The sequence below is a fragment of the Condylura cristata genome, unplaced genomic scaffold (assembly GCF_000260355.1).
Source record: "Condylura cristata isolate star-nosed mole 26May11 unplaced genomic scaffold, ConCri1.0 scaffold00028, whole genome shotgun sequence".
NCBI classification, from domain to species: Eukaryota; Metazoa; Chordata; class Mammalia; order Eulipotyphla; family Talpidae; genus Condylura; species Condylura cristata.
In genome coordinates, this window is record NW_004567129.1 from 24,488,044 (window position 1) to 24,499,201 (window position 11,158).

An 11,158-nucleotide genomic window follows, 5' to 3' on the forward strand; every position below is an offset into this window, starting at 1 on the left:
ACACACACACACACACACACACACACACACACACACACACACCGGCCCCAGCCTCCAGTGCGTACTGGCTGCTCCACAGGCTGGCTCAGTAGTGCCTGGCCTGGGCCATGGGCTCTGGTGACCGACAGAGCAGGGGGCAGGGACCACCCGGTCATCTGGGAGGCGTGGCTTCTTGCTCCCCATGCCTCAGTCTACCAGCAGTAAAGGGGGCCAGGCTGGGAGTGGCCTCAGCTCATGGGCTTTGTGAGGATTAAAAGGAAGGTCCACCCCGTGCTTGCCTGTGCCCGCAGGGAGAGGGCTCAGTAAATGTTCTTGTGATGGAGGCGGGAGCCTGTGTGGTGGGGTCCTGGAGCTGTGGCCTTTTGGGTTGGAGGGTCTCTGCTCCAGCAGGACCTGAGGGCAGGGCAGTTGCCTGAAGCTCCTGGAAGGGGTGGGGCGCCAGGTGAGCCCACCTCTCAATAGACAGTTTTCCTGAAGAAGCTCGGAGAGATCCAGAAGCCAGGCTGCTGAGCCGCCCCTGACAGCCCAAGGAACCCAGCGGAGGTGGGGAGCGCAGGGCTGCCTGACAGACAGCCAGACAGCGAGGGCACCTCTACACCATCCATTTGCATAAGGTAAAAATATCTCGGGGTGTGCAATCACGGGCCACCGCGGGGCTGATTAGCGGTGTCTGCAGAGTGACAGGAGGAGAGAGGGCAGAGCAAGGCTGGGCCCTGGGGAGGGGGGAGGGGAGGCCTGTCTGCCTGGAAAAGTGGAGAGCGCCAGAGCTCAGGGGGCAAGAGGCCTGTCAAACCTGGGGCAGCTGGGGCTGACAGGAAGGCCCCAGGGGGGTCTGTGGACCCCGAACTCTCTCCCAGCAAGCACCTCCCGAGTGTCAGGGAAGCCCGGCTGCTTCCGTCTGTCTCCATATCAGCTGAACCCTCTGCCTCCTGGTGACAGAGGCCTCAGCCGTCGCCAGGATACCAGGCCAGGCTAAGGAATGGGGGCCCCTCAGGCCAAGGAGGGGTGGGATAAGCTGAAAGGTGGCCAGAGCTGCTGGGATAAAAGGCGATGAGGCCCATGGAGCTGAAGGAGTTGGCTGGACTCTGGCAAGTGCCTGCAAGTGGCAGTTGTGCCAATCAGCCTGCTGGGCAGCCTCAGACGCCACCCACAGGTCTGCAGGCTTTTCCCGTCCCATGTCCTGGAGAAAGTTTCTGGCCACCCCACTGCTGTGTTGACATGTTGGGGGTGCAGGCATAGGGGAGATGACTGCCTGGGTCGGGAGCATGAGGGGCACAGCTTGGGGTACACTGGCACAGGGGTACTTCTGCCTCTGCAAATGGGCTGCTTGTGCCCTGTGAGCCCCAGCTCACGACGTGCTCTGCAGCTGTGGAACAAAAGCGGGGAGCGAGCCCCAAGGGGATGATTAGCCTTCCAGTCCTGAGTTGGGGGGCAGTGCTGCTCCTCCTTGGGCTTTGCCTCCCTAGTGCCAGGAGATCGCGGGTGGGCTGAGCTAAGCAGGCAAAGCTTTGTTTCTCAAGTGGGGAAACTGAGGCTCGGGAAGGTCAGTGCATGGCAAGCAACAAGGTCCACGAGGACTACTGTCCAGTGGGAGGGAGGGGAGGTTCTGAACAGGGTGCTAGGCCACGTGGCCCCCAGGCTTGTTCTGTCCACCTCAGCCGCTTCTTGAGCTGCAGATTCCATCACACAAGTATGTGTCATGGTGCAGGTGAGCGGTTAGCTCCAGACAAGGACCTGTAGGCCACTGGGGGCCTGAGGGGGGCGCGTGGCCCCCAGGAAAGGCCATAGACACAGCAGCAGAGGGGCAAGTCTCCACCGCATCACCCCACTCAAAGGCCACAAGGACTCCAGATGCTACGTGCTCCCCCACTACGCAGACAGTGGGGCTCTGGGGGTGAGTGGCCCATCCAGGGCCACACAGCTGGCCTGGGAGAGGGGAGCCCAAAGACAGAACTCCTAGACCAGGCTGTTGCTGAGGTAGCTGCGGACACTGGGCGAGCGCCTTCTCAGGAAGGGTGCCCAGTCCAGGCCTGGGGGAGGGAGTCTGGCTGTCTGGGCACCGGGCCAGGAAGCAGGCCTGCCCCGGGGACTGCTGAGACAAGGCCCAGGCAGGCCTGTGGGGAGGGTGTCTGAGCAGGAGCGCCAGATCAATACTGTGCATTAGGCAGCGTTGGGGGTGTGGGGTGTGGGGCGGGGGAAGCAGCCCATGGCTGCCTCCACACAGCCAACTCCTCCAGCTCAGGTCAGCGGCCCCCTCCCACCCAGCCTTATCAGCCGGGGTGATAAGGACAATCTCCGGCTGCTGGGTTCCCACCTCCCGCACCACTCTGCCATGCAAGCAGACCCTGGCAGGGCTGCCCAACCAGGCACAAAAGGCATCTTGCCAGCGCTGCCAGCAATGGCCCTGGAACTTTCTCGGCTTTGTGAGGGCCTCACGGTGCTGGTCTGCCCTGCCCTGTGTGCAGTCTGAGGGCTCTGGGGAGCAAGCTGAGGCTCTGCACTGCCCCTGTGCCAAGCAGAGCCCGTGAAGCTGCGTGGGGGGCCTGGGGGGAGGGGCCGCAGACCTTGCGGGGACAGGGCAGGGCACACCTTCCAGGCTCGTCCCTGCCCATAGGTCAGCACCAGGAGCCTGCTCTCCAGCCAGGTGACCCTAAGGGAGCCCTGGACCCCTCCATCTCAGGCCAGAGTGGCTCTCACGGCCATCAAGCTTCCACAGTCCACAGCCGGGGTCTGCCTGCACCCTGGCAGGGTCCATTTTGTCTCTGGGCAGCAAAGACTGTAGAAAGTTCTTTCTCAGGCTGAGCAGAAGTGTGTCCCCAGTGCATCCGCCCCTCATCCAGTCCTTGGTGACATAACAGGCCCTGGGGCGATGCTAACCCTCCTGGGCAAACCTGTTAACCTGAGCACACAGGTGACCTAACTTGCCCCAGAGCCGGTGAATAAAGGGGCCCTAAGTCAGGCTCCTTCATTGGGGGTGGTTACCACCTCTCCAGGCAGCCGGCTTCTATGTAAGCAGCCCTAAAACATACTTGCTCATTTGGGGAAAGTTGCAGGCTGGGGAGGGGGTATCCCATCAGGGGTGAAGAGTAGTTTGGCTGGGGGTCAGGCCTGGGCCTCAACCTGCAACCCCCCTGTAGGTGTCGTCTCTCAGATGGGTTTCCCAGGGTCCGAGCCTGGCAGGGTGACTGGGCGAGGGGCCAGGGCTGGGCGGGTGTGGGCGCAGGGCCCCAGGCCAAGGGTAATTCTGGCCCACCTCCACAACCTCCTGCCCACCTGGCTGGGCTTCAGCAGGCTGCCTGGCAGCGCCTCCCTTGGAAGGCACCTGCGTGCTGACCTGCAGCCCTCACCCCAGCATGGAGCGGAGAGCTGGGGTTCCAGGCCAGATGGCCAGGATTCAAGTCCCTGCTCTGCCACTCTCTGGCTGGGACTTGCAGTGAATTCCCTCACCTCAGTTTCCTCTTCTGTACATGGGATAAGTCTCCCACCAACTTGCAGCGAACTGAGGCTTACATGTGAAAGTGTGTACCGAGCGCCCCAAGGCCACACCTGTATGGGGGATCCAGTGTGTGAAGGTGCCGAGAAGTAACCCCGACCCTCACCAGTGACCCTCACTGGTGACTGCGCATGGCTTTGGCATTTTACACATAAACCCGCCAAGTCCCCCAGGCTCTCCATCCAGCAGATGCCATCACGTCACTGTTCTCCCTTCGGAGATGGAGAAACTGAGACTTAGAGGGGTTCAGTAACACCCTGCAGCAAAAGCCCTTTGCTTCTCACTGTCATTACACTTCGCTGCCATTTGCAAGTGCTTCCCGGGTGCCTCCTTTGCGGGGCCTGAAGCGGGGCTCTCCCCCTTCATGGTGGCAGTCCCTCCCGGGAGGACAAGGGAGTGCCAGGGTCCGGAGCCAGCCCTGGAGAGCTGACCTAGCTCTGGCCCCCGCTCTGTAGCCCCAGCAGCTCAACTACAGAAGCAGCGACATGGGGGGCATCTCCCTGAGGGCGGGCTCGTGGCGGGCGGGCGGGCACTTGATATGCAGCTGCTGAGTCTGCCTGCTCCTCCCTGCAGCTCCACAGGGACACGGGTCTCGAAATGGCATCTTCCTCTCTCAGGCGCAGGCAGGCGGCACCTCTCTGCTCTCGGTCATGGCTCTATCCGCACCACGGCGCCCCAGAGTGCAGGCCACAGCACTGGTCTCCAGGCATTCCTGGAACCCACATCCTTCTGGGGAGCATCCACACACAAGCCCTGAGTCAGGGGGCGCCTCAGCCAACGTGGCTCTCTGTGCTACAGGCCTGGCCTGCTCGGTCACCCTTAGAGTCGCTCGCTCCTGGGGACCTGGCAAGACTGCCCCTCTTTGCAATGGAGAAGGCCCCAGGCAGACAACCCCCAGGCCCCTCTGCTTCTGCTGACCCAGAGAACATGTCTCTGAGCCAGGGCAGAGCTGGCACAGGGGCTGAGTGAGCCACCCAGGGCTTGGGGTGATCCTGAAAATGCCAGCCTTCTTGGGCTGTCTGGCTTATAAAAACAGACATTTATTTTCACAGCTGGAAGTCTAAGATGGGGTGCTGGAATGGTGGGGTTCTGCACCCTCCCCTTGGGTGGCTCCTCATGTAGTGGGAGCGGCTGAGGCTCTCCCTGGGCTGAGCACCCTGACAGACTTTGCCTTTGGGGAGGAATCACTTCCCCAAGGCCTCACCTCCCATGTTATGAGCATGGCACTTAGATTTTTGGCATGAATTGGGGGCCTACAGCACTGACTTTCACCTGAGCTAGGAAGCAGCAGCTCTCGGACCCTTCACAGCTGGCCCCAGGCAGAAGTCACACTCCCAGCTGGGCAGGTGAAGACCAAGCAACTATGGTTTCAGGGAGGTGCTTTTCCAGACCTGCTGGCGTTACCATCCTGAGTTGGCATCAGAGAATATGGACAGCAGGTGCTGGGGTTTCAGGAGGCTTCCCTGGGGGTCTACGTGTGGTTCTGTGTTGCTTCCACTCCACCCTTCTTGCAGGGAGGGCACAGGAAGGCATTAGTGCCCTCGGGTCAGAACAGGCAGTTGGGTGGGAGACCTGGCCAAGGGCTGGAGGGTAGGCACTGCCCAGTGGGTCCAGCCTCTGCTCTACCAGCAGAGAACCCATCAGGAGAGGATGGTGATGGTGACAGGACAGAGGAAAAGCAGAGATGAGAGGTGGAGAGCAATGACCTCACATTCACCCCCCTTCCTGGAGGGGGAGAGGCCTCAAAGTCCTGCTCAGGCGTTAATAGCCAGCACCAGGGGGACCCTGGGGGCCAGCAGGGAAATACAAGCAGAGGTGGGAGTCCAGGAAGCTCCCAGCACAGCTTACCAAGCAGACCAGAAGCTCACAATCAGAATCCCTGCTGATGACCCCCACCCCTTTATTCACCCTGCTCAGCCACCCGCAGGGACAGGAAGACATTCAGAGGTGGGTGTGGCTATGCACCACACCTGTGGGCTGGGCAGGCAGTGAGTCACCTCCACCCAGGGGCTGGGGGGCTGGGGCAGGGAAAAGTGGGACGAGACCAGAGCTTCTTTGGTGCAAGCCTAAGTCAGGGACACAGGTGGGGTGCTACAGCCAGGAAAAGCAAAACAGAAAGCTGAATGGGGCTGTGGTTGGGGGGATGGACTGGGGGTAATCTCATTCAGGCCAGCCTGGCTGGAGACTGGGACGGACACCTGGCAGGTGGCAGGCTTCCTTGTTCCTTAGCCTGGCAGAACTCCTGCGGTTTCCACCCCAGGAGGGGGAGGGGCCAGCTAGGCCCAGTGGTCAGGCTGCTCAGGGAAGGCCGCTCAGAGAGGGTCCCCAAGGAGCAGCCGGAGCTGATGGCTGCAGCTGAGGGGTGCTGGGACAGGACTGCGCCCTCTTCAGGGCAGTAGGCTCTGCACACAGGGTGCAGGCCAGGCCCTGGTCTCTGAGGCTGGTCCTGGGAGAGGGATGATCCCACAGCCTCCTGGCAATGGAGGTCGCTCAAGCAATCTGGGTCCAAAAGGGTCAGACTTGGCAGATTCCAAGGGACAATGTATACCCCCAAACCAACTCTAGGAGCTCAGAGAACCTGCCTATCCATCTTCCTTGGCTTCCAAAACTGAAGGGTCCCCAAACCTTGCCAGTTTTCTTTCAGCAACAGCCCGACAGGAGAGGGGCTGTCATGGAATCCTAGCCAGTGCCAGCGCAGGCTCAGGGCACAGGTCTGCGGGTGCTCACAGCTGCCAGTGCCTCCATCCCTAGGCTGTGGGGCCTTCCTCCCCTGGGGGAGGGGGTGGAGGCATGCAGGTGCAGAAGCAAAGAAAGTGACAGCTCCAGTGCCTAGTTTCTGGCCATCTAGAATACCAATTCACAATGCACAGCTCCCCCAAATCTAGCTGAACCCATAAATGTTTCCTATGTGGAGATGCAACTCCTGTGTGTAGACTACAGACGCCTCAAGAGAGGGCCTGTGACTTGCAGAGTGGCAGGTGAGATACTAGCCCTCGCCTAGTTTCTGGGTGGCCCAGAGGGCCATGCCTAGCAGGAACACCCCCCCCCCCCAGTAGAGCCGGGTCTATCAGCGGTGTGAATGGGGGTGGGGCTGGGCCAGAGGAATTGGGCACAGGCTGGGCTCCCACTCAGCCTCCAGCCAGTGGCTGGCTCCCCCAGCTTTCCCCTGCGGGACCAGGGAGGGAGGGCAGAGCAGGTGGGGAACTGGCTGGGAGGTGTAACTTGAGCTGGGAGGAATTCCCTGCCCTTCCTCCATGCTTTTATTAAAGTAGGGCGGGGAAGGGCAGGCTTCCATCGGAAAAATCTCCCAGGCTGCTGGGAGGTGGGGAAGCCGCCTGCGGAGAGAGAGCACCAACCCGCTGCAAATAGAAATGGCACTCGGGCCGCAGTCCCGGCGCGCAAGGCTCCAGGCCGGCCCAAGGGCACAGAGGCCGAGACTATCTCCCGCCCGCCAAAGGCGGCTTCTCAGTTCCCCCACTCCTGGCTTAACCCTCCCTGCTGTTCCGGGGCAGGGACCCTGGTCCTAGAAGTCAGCAAAGGAACGGGTCAGGAATCTTTTGGGGCAACGAAGTGGGTGCCTGTCCCTGCTGGAGAGGATGGCGATGACCCCATGGAGCCGAAGGCGCTGGCTGGACCCAGGTCTGCTCCGGCAGGCCGCGCCTGGTCACCCGCGGGACCAAGCCAGAGAAGGGCTCCCGGAGAAAAGATGTTCCCAGTCTGCCCTCTGCGGCCCGGGATCAGTGCAGGGCACTTGTGGAAGGAAGCGCGGAAGGAGGGTCTCTGTTTAGAACCCCACCTGTCCGCGGCTCCGCTTTTGACCAAGAGCCCAAGAAAGTGGCCAGAGCGCCCCCGCACCCTGAGTCTGTTGCCCCGTGTCCCCAATCCTGCCCCCGCCCCGCGTGTGGCTGTGCCACCCAGACTAGCGGCGACCCAGACGCGAGCGCTGCCTGTTCAACCCGTCGTCCCCTTAACACACCCCAGACCAGCCCCCTCCTCATTCGAAAAGAACGACGCGGCGCGCCCTCCGGGCTCTCGAGGAATCAAGCACCCCGGAGGGAGGGAAGAAGGGAGGCAAGGGCTGGGGAGGCAGGAGCGGCTCCCCGGACAGCGACCCGGGCGGATCAGTGCCCAGGGCAGGGCGGATGGGTGCAGCGTGTGCGCCAGCCCAGCGCCCCCCGGCTTTGAGTGAAGAGGTGCGACGCTGCGGGAGAGCTGGGAGGGGCAGCTGGCCAGGTCCCCTTTCTTCCCCGGCCCCCCGCCCCCACCCCTACGCGGGGACTGGGACCTGGACCCGTCTCAGCCCCCTCCGCCGCCTGGTCTCGGATGGCGGGCGTGGCCACCTCCCTACCCTCAAGCCCCCAGCCCCCCGCAAAGGGACGAGACAGGGGTCCTTACCTCGGCGTTGACTTCTGCGTCGTCCGCCGCTGCGCCGCGGCCCAGGCAGCCCAGAAACACCAGTAGCAGCGGCAGCAGTCGCGGCCGCACCGCCGTCTCCCGGCCACCAAGGAGGCTGCTCGCCCAGCCGGGCTGTCCGGGCGCGCCGCGGTCGCCGCTGCCCATGCTCTCGCGGCCCGGTCCGGCTCGGAACGCAGCACGCGGGACTCGCCCGCTCGCCGGCGCCGGGTCCCTGCACGCGACTCGGAAACTTGCGACGCTCCCTGGCTCCGCGCCCGGCGGGCGCGCGGCAGCCCTCCGGGTCCGGGTCCCGCCGGAGCCGCTCCGGTCCCCGCGGCAAATTCCCACGCCGCAGGAGAAGTGGGCTGGGCAGGTCCTGGAGCGCAGAGCCGGCCGGCGGGGGATGGGGCGGAGGCTTGGCTGCCGCCTCTCCGGCTGAATGACCTTGGCCGCTTCCTTGCACTCCTTGGCCCCCGGCTTCAAGGATTGAGCACCTGTTTACAGGGTCTTTACTCTGGCTCGAGCTGCCCCGGCGCAGCGGAGCGCAGAGCCGGCCGGCCGCGGGTTTGGGGGGGCGTGTGCCCAAATCCCTAGGCACGTGGGATCGTGTGTGGGGAGTGGCCTCAGAGTCCTCGGGGATGAGCTGAAGGTTGTTGAGGGGTTGTGATAGGTCGGGTTCCACGGTTCGCACTGGGATCACAGTCCTGTGGGACCAGATGGTGTGAGACGCGTCCAGCACGGATTAGGCGATGATCTGGGTGTGTTCCAGGGGGGTCAGCCCCTTGCCCACAGAAGTGGATCGTATAGAGGGAACCAGCCCGAACAGGGCGGGGGTGGCCAGCTTTGCTGTCTCGGGAACCCTTCTGGACCGACTCTGTCACTGGCCCTGCTTTTCTATAGGAGAGCCATCGAGGCTGGTGGAGAGAACAGATGGGTCCCAGGGTTGTGGGGGAGGAAGGGAGACTGAAGTGCCTGGTAGCTGGAAGGACGGGAATGAATGCTTAAGGGGCCTCGAAGAGCTAGAGTTAGGAGCTCTGCCCCTTGGCTGGAAGAGGACTCTGAGTCCCCTGCCAGGTGGGCGTGCACCTGAGCTCTGGCAGAAGTCACTTGGCCACTTGGGAACTTGTTTGGACCTCATTTCAGCCATTTGGAGTCACTCAGGCTGTATCCTTTTTTTGGCAAACCCTGGTGGTGCCCGGAGACTGGCTCTTCTGGAGAATGGCCACTCACCTTGCTCGGCGTGGTGCAGAGTAGCAGCCTGAAGATGACGCCTGCCCCCAGAATTACCGCTGGGTCCCGTGTGGCCAGAGTGCTGTGAGCAGGTGGTGGAGACAGACAGGAGGGGCTGCCTTGACTCAGCCACTTAATGACTGATGTTGAGCAAGGTGTCCTGGCTCAGAGCTTCAGTTTCCTCATGGGTAGAGCAGTCAGAGTGGGAAGCCTGGCGCTGCGGGAGCACTGTGGGGGGATGTCTGTGAGGTGCTGAGCACACATCATTTCTAGCACCTGGTCTGAGTGCTGGAGGAAGCCCAAGCCCTGTCTTAGACAAGAAAACTGAGGCTGGAATTGAGAGCCCTTTCACTCGCGGGAGGAGAAGAGCTTGTGCTGCAGGCTGCCGGGTGTGTTTCTGAGGGAGGCGTGGGTCTGGCAGGGCACAGTGGGGGCTTTTCATGCTCCAGGAGGAAGGATGTACCTTTACTCTGCTCCGCCCTCTGACAGGTACCACCGGGTACCTGCCCAGGCTTGCCCTACCAGGAGGAGCTCCTCTCGGCTTGGTGACTGGCTGAGGTGGGTCAGAGGGGACTGGCAGGGGCAAAAGTCACCTGCTGGCCCACAGGCTGAGTGACTTATTTTCCCCAGGGTAGCAGGGAAAGGTAAAAAACAACCTTGTTTTCAGCTGGGATCAATCTGACTGGAGAGTGGACTTTGCATTTCTTAACAGGCCCACAGGGAGCCAGCCAGCCTGAGCCAGTACATAGGGGGAGGGAGGAAAGCCTCTTCTGGCATTATCATCCTCTTCCCGAGGGGAGGGACTGCCAGGGATTTTGCACCCCCAACCTCTGGGTCCCCTTGCCTGGTCCCCATCTCCTTTTAATCACGTTGCAGGTCTTGAGTGTTTGCCAGACAACTGCTGGGTGCCGGCTCTGGGGGCACAAGAAAGAACAGGTGAAGCTCCCACCCCTCCGGAGACACAGAAATCCAGACTTCAGGGACTTTAGGCCACAAACTGTTCCTCGGGTCTTTGGGTTCCAGAGGCCCGGAACTGACTGGCTGAAGGCTCTAGAGCCCTGCTGCTGCCTCTGGCTGCCTCGGGGCCTTTGCACACGCTCTGCTGGAGTCCGGACCAGCCTCCCCCTTAGAGCCTGCCTGTATTTTTAAGTCCTGGCTTCAGTGTCACCTGATCTGAGAACCCCTCGCACTCCCCATCAACAGGGGTAGCCTCCTGTTATTTCATGGCACCCCAGCCCACTCTCTACCGCGTTTGGAGTTTGTGTGCGTCGTGACTGGTCCAGTGTTGTTTCTTCCCTCGCCTGCATGCCCGGTGTCTGGCCTTCCACCCTGTTGATCCCTGTTGTCTGGCTGGTTGCTTAGCTCATTGCCTGTCACATAGTAGCTGCATGATAAATATTTGCTGAATAAATAAATGAATCAGGCAAGTTGTTTATACTAGAACTAGTAGGGACTCAGAAAGAGCTTGCCTCCCGGTAGGGCATGGATAAGCGCAGAAGACTAAACCTTCATTCCAAAGCTCTATGAAGAGGAATGTTTAACTAGTCAAACATCCAGTCTGTGGGGACCACCGCCCCAGACCAGGACCCACGGGAAGGGCACACTTGTGATTGTGTTTCAGTGGAAATAGTGGAGTCCACAGTACTTGTTCTCTCCCCCAACTCCCCGGCTGAGGCCGGTTAATTGAATGCAGTGTGGGGACGTGTTTGTATGTAGCTATACAAGTGTTATGTGAGTCAACAGAAAGACATTTCAAATAAGAAGGCGATCACAGAGGGTGGGGGTGTCTTCAGCCTTGTGGGGGCAGGAGGAGGAAAGCTGGCACGCAGCCGCAGTCACTTCTCCTGGGCACCAGGGAGTGTGCAGTAGAGGAGTGAGCGGCTTGTCCAGATTCCAGCTTCACCACTTACCAGCCGAGCAGCTGAGTACCAACTGAGTGGGTACTTCACCTCTCCCAGCCTTACTTCTCTCTTCTTTAAAAAATTTTATTTATGTATACAGAACTGGGTACAGGCCAGAGGTAACAGGGGTGGCAGGGCT

General features: G+C 61.2%; 1 protein-coding gene and 1 long non-coding RNA gene across 2 annotated transcripts in view; one reads left to right on the forward strand and one right to left on the reverse strand.

Moving 5' to 3' along the window:
- Positions 1–8,295, reverse strand: part of MMP15 (matrix metallopeptidase 15 (membrane-inserted)) — an 18,099-nt gene extending 9,804 nt beyond the window's left edge. The window contains exon 1 of the mRNA XM_004690521.2: positions 7,889–8,295. Coding sequence (XP_004690578.1) covers positions 7,889–8,053 — 165 coding nt within the window. The 5' untranslated portion in view covers positions 8,054–8,295. The remainder of the gene's footprint in view (positions 1–7,888) is intronic.
- A 4-nt stretch (positions 8,296–8,299) lies between these two features.
- On the forward strand, positions 8,300–11,062 carry LOC105854191. The gene is made up of 4 exons (XR_001145891.1): positions 8,300–8,646; positions 9,392–9,507; positions 9,608–9,676; positions 9,995–11,062. It is a non-coding gene; the product is annotated as an uncharacterized LOC105854191 (long non-coding RNA).
- The last annotated feature ends 96 nt before the right edge of the window (positions 11,063–11,158 follow it).